General features: G+C 41.0%; 1 protein-coding gene across 3 annotated transcripts in view; it reads left to right on the forward strand.

The window, feature by feature from the left end:
- Positions 1-9,746, forward strand: part of RPS6KA2 (ribosomal protein S6 kinase A2) — a 155,968-nt gene extending 146,222 nt beyond the window's left edge. For all 3 annotated transcript variants that reach the window (XM_090135532.1, XM_090135533.1, XM_090135534.1), the window contains exons 18-21: positions 3,967-4,043; positions 6,380-6,497; positions 7,467-7,604; positions 7,986-9,746. In XM_090135532.1, the coding sequence (XP_089991658.1) occupies positions 3,967-4,043; positions 6,380-6,497; positions 7,467-7,604; positions 7,986-8,111 (459 nt within the window). In that variant the 3' untranslated portion in view covers positions 8,112-9,746. The remainder of the gene's footprint in view (positions 1-3,966; positions 4,044-6,379; positions 6,498-7,466; positions 7,605-7,985) is intronic.
- Positions 9,747-12,138: the final 2,392 nt, after the last annotated feature.

Here is a 12,138-nt window from a genome sequence, read left to right on the forward strand (position 1 = left end):
CCTGCCGAGCTACTCATGGAGAAACACACTGTTTGATGCAAGTAATAACCCAGAACTGACCTGCCCTTTTCTGCTGAATTGCAATACATTGAGGTTCCCATCACTACCAGAGCTAACAACAACTGTGTGAGGGAGGAGAGGGCTACTTTCCTATTTTTACAGATGTGAAAACAGAGACAAGCAAAATAAACTCCACATCCAGGGAGTGGTAGTTCTGCATTGCCAGTGGGTGCTGCTCCTCTCTCTTTTTCTTCCTCATAACTGTCCTCCACCCAATGCTCTTCTGCATGGATGCAACTGAGAAGTAAAAAATGGGATGATCTTCCTGTACATGATCCTTCCATGATGCCACAAGATACAAGGATCCAGCATCAGAAAGAGAATCTGGTAGTATTACCAGGGGCAGTATAAATTCAAACAGATATTTTTTTTCAGTTAAAAAAACCTTCCACTGCCAAGACAGATTGGGTTGTTATTTTATCACTGTCTGAATGTTTTTTTCATTTTAGATACTGGAATGAGCTATATGAACTGTATCAAAATGAGTAATGAGAGATCTGTGGCACCCACAGATGCTTAATTTCAAAATCAAAAATTAATCGCATTTGTAAGATTTAGAGCACTGAGGTTTTCTCCAAGATACAATGTGCTTAAAATAGGTGTAGGTGTTTTTCCTGATGGGCTGTTTTTTTCAGTGTCTGCAATCACAAACATTGTCAGCCCAGTGCTGTTTCAGTTTAGCTTCTTCTGGTTTGAACTGAAGGCAGAACTCACTCTCCAGGTTGTTTGTGATGAGCAAGACAAGTCCAACTAAAGCAGGAAATGTCTGAGATTAACTGAAATGTTACTGGAACTGACAGAGAGCTTACATAGAGCCTCACTACTTTTACATTTTACTTGTGATATAATGCTGCCCTCCAGCCTGGACCTGGCTTCTGCATTTTCTGAGCCCCACTGCAGCATCTGCAATATGCTGGTGACACGGACCAAGAAGGCAGGAAGTCAGACCAAATGATGACACAAAAGGATAGCGGCAGAGGGCTGATGACATATTTGCATACTTGAGTCTTGCTTTATTGTGGAAACATTTAATTTGTAGTTCGGATGAGAATATTGGGTAAGTTGAAAGTTCTCAGAAAGAAAGAAGCACTCTGCCACCTAGTGTGAGCAATGTCGTTTGCAGAGAGTGAACAGGGAGTGAGCAGTCTACTGAGCTCTTGCATAAACTAAAAGGACTTCATTCTGCAGATTTCCTCCAAAATCTTTGAACTCTTTTTTTTTTTTTTTTCATTAAAAATTATAAGATTATTATCTTTAATGCCCATATCCATCCCTTTTTGTGTTACAGCTGAGAAAAGCCTGTATTTATAACACTGTTAATCCAATAAATCAAAATGCATAGAAATAGGAGGAATTTAGAGAAGCATCTGAGCCATTATCACAACTGAATGAATCCAGCTGAAGTTTGATTCTGGGCACCACAACACCCTGCTATGTGTGGAGCTAAAAAGCAGCTCATGAATATATTTCAGATCCCACCAAATTCTTTAGGTGACCTAGACCCTAAATTCTCCAGCAGTTCACCAGAGAATCATAGAACAGCTAGGGTTGGAGGGCACCTTAAAAATCTAGCTCCAGCCTTCTGCTGTGGGCAGGGCTGCCACCCACCAGATCAGGCTGCCCAGGGCCCCATCCAACCTGGACTTGAACACCTCCAGAGATAGGGCATCCACAGTCCCTCTGGGCAACCTGTTCAAGTGCCTCACCAACCTCTGAGTAAAAAATTTATTCCTAACATCTAACCTAAATCTACCCTCTTTCAGTTTAAAGTCATTCTCCCTTGTCCTTTCACAATCAGACCACGAAAAATGTCAGTCCCCCTCCTGCTTATAAGCTCCCTTCAAGTACTGGAAGGCCGCAGTGAGTTCTCTCCAGAGCCTTCTCTTAGAACCAGAGCCTTGTTAGTGGGCAGAAACTTTTGCAAAGCTCTTTCATTAAACTTAGATTTCTTGCTTTCACTTAGATTTGTTTCTAGGACACAAGTTATCTTTCAATTATCTCTCCCCCTCTTCCCCTCGTAAAGCCCCATTTTGGTCAAAATTTCCAGCACTTGATCCTGCCAACTTCATTTTCTTCCTTTAACAACAGTTGCAAAAGTCTTCAAGAGACATTTTAGAAAAGCAATGTCACTAGTAACTCACTGCCTGCTGTTGTTATCCATGGAGTGATGTTGTTGCAGGTGAGAAGTATCTGCCATCAAAGCTTTCTTAGGAGATGGAACAGAGTCAATGTCCCTGTTGTCTTGCAGAGCTGTTGCAAATTGAATGATAGCATGCAGCAACTCCTGCCCATCATTTTGGGGCTGTGTGAATACTTGCTTAATAGCCTTCTTCTCTAAATTTCATCACTACCTAATTTTTCTGTCATTTGTATTTGACTCTATTGTCCTTTTGTTATTTGAGAAAGACAAAGACAGTGATAGCAATGAAAATGTAACTGCTTAAGTAGCAACAAGAATGCCTACACCAAGGGATAAATGTTGGGTATTCAGTCTCACATATGAAGCAAGAAGCAACAGAGCTTGACAAATAGAAAAGATTGGGTTTTTTTCCCATAAATTCTAACATTGTAGAGGAGCAATGAATGCACGAACTAAAGACATAGGAACAATTAAAACAGCCTGAGAGAACACATGAAGCACAGGAGAGAAAGGTAGAAGAGGATTTTTACCAGCTTTGTCACTGGTGGAGAAAGTGTGCTTTCTCTCCATATTATTTCAGTGTGGCAGATGTTCTCCTAGCAGCATGGCAGATGGCTGCTTTACCACTCATCATTTGTAAAATTTGTCAAGGCAACATTTTCTGAAACTTTTTTTCCAGCAATACTTGATGTTTTCTGTGATAAACTTCAAATAGCTGACATCATTACTGGATAATAACCAGGTCAGAGAAAGACTTGCTGAATTTGTACATTTCCTTTTTGTGCGTTTTGCAAATAATAATAATAATAATAATAATAATAATGCATGTGATCCACCAGAAGGGTACTAAACTCTTCTTGTGTGTCAGAACTGAAGTTAAGTAAACAGAATGGTAGTCTGTGTTTATGAACAAAGAAGCTCTGGAGGTGGCTCATGAGTCTTTCTGAGCCAAAGAGAAACACAGCTCTTCCCGTGATTGCAGCAGTGCTTGTCAGTCGTTGACTTTACTTTCACTTGGACCTGCAGGGACTCAAACATAGGTTTCTTCTGTTATGCATTTGCATAGATTAAATTCAAATTACATCCTTGCTCGTCTAACTGTCCATCCTGTACCAATTCTGATCCTTCTCAGATCTCTGCCGAATATCATGAAATTTGCTTTCTCTGTGTGGAAAAGTTTTCACACATTAGTTGTTAATCCCCATCTAAATGCTGCCACTTTGCTTACACCAGAAGTAAGATAAGCCTTTTAGCTTTCTTTGCAGTTGTAATGTATCTGTACGAGTATGACATAAAATATGAGTTTTATGCATCTAGTTGCTGTATCAGATCCAAACAAAGCTCAGACATGCTTCCACTGTCAGTTAGCCCTATGCTTGATTCATCCACGGTGAACTTGGTGACCTTTCTGATTGGAGGACACATTAAGGAGTATTAAGAGCTTTCTTCAAGAAATGTTTAAAACACTGAAAAAAGTAGGGAGGGTTGCCTTGCTTTGATGTTGAAGGCCAACACACCACCTCCAGCTCAGACCCTGTAACGATGGGCCTGCACACTGACCAAACAACCCTGGTCTGAGCCCCTCTGTGCCCCACACTGCTACCAACAGCTGTCTCCTGAGCAGACACCTCTTCAAGCCAGGTGTTAGTGCAAGCCCTGGAAATGTTGCCTGATACAACCTCTGATCAATGCTTTTTGCAACACAGAAGCAAAAATTCAGGAATCAGATTAACTTGTATTTTTTCATCCATCTTTTCTTCACACAGGTCCTTAAGCGCCAAGGTTATGACGCAGCCTGTGACATCTGGAGCTTGGGGATCCTGTTGTACACCATGCTGGCAGGGTAAGTTGAGAGGTTTTCCTCCAGTGGGTATACTTCAGCAGTGATTAAGCCAGAAAGGAGTGTAAGATAGAGACAGCAAACTGCCAGGCCTATTCTGGGAGATGTTCTCCAGTTGTAAGAGGCAAGAAAACAGATGCCAAGACCTAGAATTAGAAAAAATTTTTCCAAAACATAGGAATGTCCTTGACACTTTACAAGCCGCTTAGGTTTTTAATATCCTGGGCCCATAAATGTTCACTGAGACTTCAAGTCCCAAAAGGTTCACTGACCACTTAAGTTGTGTGAAAGTGTTACACTGGGAGAGCAGTGTTGGAGTGTATGCCAAATCATGGCCACCTTACCCATAAGAAGAGATATATTTGTTTCTATTAATACATATATTCTCTTCAGCTTCATTCTTCTCCTATGGTTGTTGTTATTGAGCAATTTAAAAGGCTAAAAAAAAACAAACAACAAAACATCATTTTCAGATGCTATTCGAAAAAATATGCTGCAGAAGAGGCAAAGTAAATAGACCAGCAAGGACAGGAACAGGCAGCAGGAGCTTCTTGGGGGATATTTGGATTAGGAAACCTAATAATGGGTTGGCTAAATATTGATGCAAAAAGACTGAGGGAAAGAGTGAAATAATTCCCAGTGTGGGATAAGAATAAGGTGTGCTGGAGTGAATAGGAAACACCATGTGCAAATCCAAGCTGGATTTATCAGGCCCCTGAACTTCATTTCTCTTGCTGGCTGCAGGCTATGATATGTGCATATACATCCTATTTATCGGTGCAGCTTGGAACTTTGCAGTGACCGCTTGCAGCTCTTTAGTCTACTTCATGATTGTTCAGCTGTGGCAAGAAACTTGTATTCCTAAGTTCATGCAGAAAACAAACAGGTCCTGTCACTGTGTTATTTGTGTCACTTGCCTTGTGAACTATAGAAGAGGTGCCAGGAGTTCCTGCCCTATTTCGATCCTGAGTACAGTTGTGCTCAACATTATCTGAAATATAATGGGGCTGTCTCAGCTAAAAACAGGACAATACAATCAAAATGTTTTGTTTTAAAATGTGGTTCTTAAAAAATATATATCCAAATGGAGGTTGGTAGCCCTGCATGTGGCAGGAGGGTTGGAGCTTGATGATCTTTGATGTCCCTTCCAACCCAAACCATTCTATGATTCTATGATTCTAAATGTATTTCAGATCAAATCTGAAATACAAATCACACAGTTGAGGTGTCACCACTGTATTGTGAATGCTTTTGTCTTCCTTAACAGAGGAAAACAGTAGGAGCTGACTATTATTTGCACCCATGATGTCATTCTCCTCCCAGTGTTGCTATGAGTAGAGAGGGCTCAGACATGAAGGGCTGGAGCACAGGTCTGGGATACTATTAATGCCAGGAATGGCCGACTTTGGAGTTTCAGCCAGTCCTGAACTCTCAGTGTGTCTCTTTGATGGGAATGGAATAACAGCCTGCATCTTTCTGGGCTGAATTTTTGTGAAATCTGAAACATTGGTGGAAATGAGAAAATACAGCATGAGAAATTGAATGTGCTTTTACAAAACAAGGGGATAGGAAGCTGTGGCCAAATCCCAGTATCTGTTTAACAGCAGAAGAACCAAACTGATGGATATCCAGGACAGCAAAGACAGACGGAAGGGAAGGTATACAAATCCCAGATACCCCTTCTAAAAGTAGACAGCTGTTTAACATTGCAGAATAAATTTTGGCCTGGTATATTTTCGTCAGCTGCAAAATCTGATCACTTGTCAGTCTGTGAAGAAAAAATATCTGGGCCCTGTGGCACTGATTTTGTAAAGCTGAGTATATGTTACTACTGATTTCTGACTGGCTAGATCAGGATGTTTTTAAATTACCTATTGCATAAAATTTGTTTTGTCCAGCAAACTTGCTTGTTATGATTAACAAAGGACTGCAGAATAGATTGCAAAGATTTTTTTTTCTTTTTTCTTTTTTATTTCAGAAATGATTTTTTCTCCTTCATTATTTTTACCTTTTATTCCCATTATGAAGGTTCCTCTATCAAGGATAAAACAGAGTCAAAATGAATACAGAAAAAGTAAAAGCCTGTGTAGTTTTATAAAAGTATATTGCCTTCAATAAAACTGAGAGCATAATAGAAATTTTATGTTAAAAAAAATGTAACGTCTTTCCTCTGCAAAACAACTTAATATGAGGGGACAATGCACTGCATCTTTTGAGTGAAAATGAAGCAACCATGTTCTGCAGTTCACTCTGGAAGAAAATCCCTGTTGAAATCTATGGTGTTTATCACTAGATCCTAGAAGTCAAATACCTGCAAATTAAACTTTTGTTTTTAATAGGTTCACTCCTTTTGCAAATGGGCCCGATGACACCCCAGAGGAGATTCTGGCCAGGATTGGCAGTGGCAAATATGCACTTACTGGAGGAAACTGGGATTCAGTGTCAGATACTGCAAAGGTCAGTGGATGCTTCCTGAGATTTTTTGCAATCCTCCTAAATGGACTGGCAGTCTGCAGTTGTAGCCAATTTAGAGAGGTTCAGAAAGGTTATTTCTCAGTGCCCTGTGAAATAAGAGCTTGCTTGTTTGTTCATACCACTCTGCATGATACAGTGTTTGGAATTTTAGTAGTTATTTTAATTAAACCAAGGCATAACGTAGCATTTTCAATTGTGCATACTCTCAAATTAGCTTGCAGCTCTTTTGTCGCGCAACTGAGCTTTGACAAGAAGTGCAGGGTAATCAATGCCACAAACTCATGGTCTATATGTGAGTCACCTTTTTGATCCTCAAAGCTAAACTTGAGCAGGCAGTTTTTAAACTAGCATTTTTAACTCCTGCCTGCAGTTGAGGCCACACATCTATCACAAAGCCTGGAAATCCCAGGAGCTGGAATTCAAACTGGTGCTGTGACTTCTGGGTGTGAATCTATGCACTGGTCTGTGAGATAGGGGAATGGGCAGGAAAGCTGTTGAGCTTCCAATTGTCTGGCATTAATTAGAAAGTTTGACACAGTTTATGTATTCCTCCAGGAGATTTCAGTTTTACCAACTGGCATTATGGAATGGAAAAACAATGATATATTCAGTCACAAAACTGCAATTAATTCTAGTAATTTACTTGCCTCCAGATGGCATCCTCTCTAGGCAGTTTATCTGCTTTATGTAGTCACCATAATTATTAACACTCAGTAAGCTGAATACCTGCCACATTATCTTTCAGTTGTATTATCATTTGAGAATTGGATGTTACACCTGAGCATTTTGAAGATTAGACTTTTTATTTAAAAAATATACAGCAATTCTAAAATGCAGCCTTGTCTCATTTGTACAGGCTGGTGATGACTGTGTCATTGAGAAGATCCTACTAAATCTGCACTGCTATTAATTACTTTTTCCCTCTAACTTTATTCTTCCTTTTAAACCTAGGATATTGTGTCTAAGATGCTTCATGTAGACCCTCATCAGCGTCTCACAGCAGTTCAAGTGTTGAGACATCCATGGATAGTGAACAGGGAGTATCTGTCTCAAAATCAACTCAGCAGACAGGATGTTCACCTGGTGAAGGTATGTCCTACACTCCTAGGTATCCCTTTCTGGCAGAAAGAGCTGGGACTTTTGTAAATATTCTGGAAAAGGGGAGAGGAATTGGGAAAACAGTTTGCCACAGAGGCAAAATTTAATATGGCACTGTACTACAAGTAAAGCTTTTTGACTCATCATCTGTTTGATACTGTTAACTTTCAGCTGTGTTACAGTGAACTCTGTCTATGAAATGCTGCCCACTGGTTTGAATCAGGCACTACATCAGTCTGCCAGCCAGCAATCATTGTTATCATTTAACAGAAATTGGGCCTGCACCCAAGGGATTGGACTGGGAAAGGGAGGGAAGAAGCATCTAAGAAATGAATTTTAGCTCAATGTTTTCTCTTTTTTTCTATTGTACAGGGTGCAATGGCAGCCACTTACTTTGCTTTAAACCGAACACCTCAGGCACCAAGGCTGGAGCCTGTATTGTCCTCCAATCTGGCTCAGCGGAGGGGCATGAAAAGACTTACCTCAACCAGATTGTAGCAGTACCCCCACAAGGCCTCCTTGGAAACCCACAGTTTATTATTTGAGAGAGTCATCTTTACTTGGTTAGTAGAACTTTTTTGGACAACTTGCACATGAAATCACTGGAACTAGCAGGAGTCCAGCATAAGGGAAAGTCTGCCGTTCCTCCATCATTTCTTTTACATTCCAGCCAGAATCCTGAGTTTAACAACTTCACAAAGATGTGCCAATTTTGCCGGTACCTCTGGTTTGTCTGTTTCTTTACTGAAGTAAAGCCAAATAAAGTAGATATGCTCCATCCATCCCTCCCTAGAAGAGTCTTTAAGATGTTCTGCAGGAACATAGTTTTCACTTTTTATTCTCAAGAAAAGCACTTTTTGTAATGAAGATGCAGTCAGGTTTGAATGTTCTCAGCGGTTCCCACAAGCATCACAATGAAGTGCTCGGCTGGTTGCCTACTGGTCTACATTCACTCCAGGAGGACTGAAGGCTGCAGAAACACATGGATAATACCTTACTGGAAATTAATGCTATGCTGTATGAAGGAGAGCAAGCTGTCTGTGGTGGAAACACCTTCTGATTTCAAGAAATCTTTTGCACTTTGCCCCTGCGCTGTCTGGAACAATGTCAGCAGCGCTCGAGGAGAAGTGCACACCGTGAGCTTGACTTTGACAGAGATCTGGTCCTCTGAGAGCAGAAAGTCTCTGAGAAACATAGTCCTCCAAGGGGACTATTGAGTCCCATGGGACTGTGGGAAAGCATTTGTCTAAAGTAGTGGAATAGGAGCCTATGGATGAGAGGTGACAAAGCTGTCTGTCTGGTCTCAGCTCACAAGGAGGCTGTCTGCCTCTGGCTGCAGGCAAGGCCACTGCCACCAGTGGGGAGTGCCCATTTCTGAAGGGCCCAGCCAACTCTGTCACAAGCTTTAACAATAATAAATCAGGAGGAGAAACAGGAGGATGCTGTGCTTTTATATTTATATAAATATATATACATGTATATTTATATATATATAAAAAAAAATCTGTACCCTACTGCCTGGATTTTTCAGGTTCAGGGAAATAAAACTTGGTTGAGAAGGTCTCAGCAAAGTGGACCTTTTTCCTCATTCCCTGAGCTACCTTTTTTATTGTTTTTCTTACCCATCGTGGCATATGGTGATCACGAGCTGCCCAGGATTCTTCCTTGTAATGCTTTTGTTTTGTTTTCTGAGTGAATTTTGTCACCTAAGATGCTTTGTGGGGAGAAGCTAATGTGCTATATTGAGTTTTTGTCTATTTTGAAGGGAGGAAAACAAAAAACAACAAAAACAAAAAACGTGAACATGGAGCTTTGTGTGCTAGAGGTGGCAATTGCCTGGCTGGATAGTGGTGCACTATGGTACCATGTGAAATTACCAGGTCATGGCATCAGTGTCCAGGGGGAGAGGATTTGCGTTTGCTATAGCAATATGCTTCCTAAAACTATCTGTGTTCCAGTGTTAACTGAACTTTGTTTGTTTGCATTAGTCTATTTTTAAATTTAAATTTATTCTTAATAATTTAAACCAATATTTAATGTCCAGGTTTATGTGCTGTGCACACAGGAATGCTGCAAAGCAGCTCTTCTTGAAGGCCTTCTCTTTTCTAGAATAAACAATGCTGTGAAACTTCACACAGAGGACGAATTGGCTTGAATTGCTATGTGGGAACATGCACAGGTGTGGCTATGTTTATTTACAAAGCAGCAGAGAATAATTTGCTTAATTCTCTACTCTGGCTAAGCTGTGCTCAATATCAGCTATTTGCTACTTTTACACTTTTCTTCTCGTTAAAAATTAATTAAGTCTCATACATTTCTGCTGTCAGAGATGTCCTGGCTGATGCAGAGATGCTCCAGCCAAGTCCCTGGATGTGACTTCTGTCTGCAGGAAGGCAAGGTGGCATGGAGATGCTGAGGGCATCTGGAGGGGGGGCTGGATTTTCTGGTGTCCCAGTTGATTGGAATTGTTTCAACAAAATGTCTTTTTAATGTGTCATTGTACATGGGCGGAAAGAGTGCTGTAAATACTAGGGACAGTTTTTGTCTTCACTAGAAATTTCCTGGCATCCTTCATTGGTTCAGTTTGGATTCTCCTCACAGTCACTGGAAACAGTCTGGTCCCTTCTTGATGTACTCAGTCTTAATTTTTCAAGCTTTTTTTTTTTCCATCTGATTATGTTGTAAGCCAAGCTTACAGGATGCTGCTCTTCCAGGAGTTCAATAGTTTGAATCTCTTTCTGGCTGAGCTCTTTCTAGCCCACCAGCTATCACCCTATTAACCATACAAGGTTGGGGCTGTGTACACAATGCTACGTGTTGATGCTCATTAATTATTTTCATTTATAAGTCCATAAATTACACATAGTGGTATTTGATTATCAAGATTTTGTTGCCATTGTGTCCAGATGTATGCATGTGTGTGCGTATCAAAAACATGCAGTCCCAGCTTATCCAAGTGAGGATGTCAGCATAGTCAGCAAAGCAAGTGTTTGGCATCTGAGCAGGCAGGGAATGGCAGCAAGACACCAAGGCACCAACTCTGCTGTGATATGTACTGGCATGGGGCAGTAGGGCCCTCCACTGAGGTGAGTGCAGGCAGTGGGCTTTGTAAACAAGCAGCTTACCCACACCAGGTTGTGCATGCAGAGGAGGGAGGCAAATCCTGACTTCAAGAAGTGTGCCACAAGTTTGTGTAAAATGCCAGTAACCAGAAGGTATATGCTTTCAGATGATGTGCTGTGGGGAGATGGTGCTGACTGTGTGTATTTTTGCCACTGTGGAGATTTTAAAGAAGAAATCCCGAGGTTTATTGTGAAATCATCAGTTTTCACAGAGGAAATTCCTGATTTTGTAGAGTGATCCCTGACAGGACGAAGGCAGACAAACATGGAAGGCAAAGCAGATTACTGTAACAGAAAAGAGGTATCTCAGCTGCCACACAAAAATGATTTTCATTCAGGTCTGTTGAAGCTGTATCTATGGAATTTTGTAGCAAAATTTGCCAAAGCAAACAATCGGGAGCAAAATTCCCTTGGAGAACATCTGTGGACTGCTCCTTTAAGCAAGAGCCAAGGGAGATCCTGGCGTCTAAATCCTAAAAGATGCACAATTAGGCCAACAAGCTTAGATATCCTTTAGATTAAAATAAAAAGGCTTAAAATAATGCTGATAAGATGCTTTAGTACAATTTGTAACAAAGGAAAATGTGCAAGCCCATTTCCATCTGTCCATTTGAAGCACACATCCAAACCCTGTAGAAGTATGTGCTCCCTGCTCTGGTCCCACCACAGCTGCCCCCACAGCAGGTACAAGGAAAGTTCTGAAAGTGAAAAACTTGAGTAATGTTACTCAGAAAGTGAAGACAATAAATTTGTATGTAACCAAAATCCTCAGCATTTAGGCGAACAGTGGGTAGAAGCCTGTGCAGAATGAGAATGCTACAGAACAAATAAAGTCCCACTAGTTCCCAGAGCCAAATTTTAGCTACAAGCTATCTATGAGATTGGAAAGGCTAGACCTTGCGTTCCTGCATGCACGTGAATGACAAGGTGCTCAGGACAGACAGCTAACGAGGCATCTGACTGTGCATGCAAATGTTGGCTGGCATGGGTAAATGTTCTGCAGCCTGAAGTTCAGAATGTAAGAATGGGGTGTTCTGCATCACCCTGTGCTGTGTTAACCATGGTGGTCAGTGTTCAACTGTATAACCACAATTCTTGCCTAGGTACATACAGCTGTAGATTCTGCTTGTGCAGAAAGTGTCACCTAAATGGATGTGATGCTCATAATGTTTAGAGAAAATGGGGAAAAGGCAAATGGGGAAAATGCATGCTTTTTTGGATGAAGTGGAATTTTGAAAGGGAAAATTGAAAGCAGGCCTTTGGAAGTGCAGAAATTGAAGACTAGTTACTAAAAGATTGTTTCTGATTGTTTGTAGCCAAACCTTGCCCCTCCTTACTGTTGTATTGGTACCTTGTTCTGTAGGCAGCTCAGGTGAGATCTGAGGCCAGCTGAGAGCAGTATC

The sequence above is a fragment of the Phasianus colchicus genome, chromosome 2 (genome assembly GCF_987193195.1).
Source record: "Phasianus colchicus chromosome 2, bPhaCol1.hap1.1, whole genome shotgun sequence".
Taxonomy (NCBI): Eukaryota; Metazoa; Chordata; class Aves; order Galliformes; family Phasianidae; genus Phasianus; species Phasianus colchicus.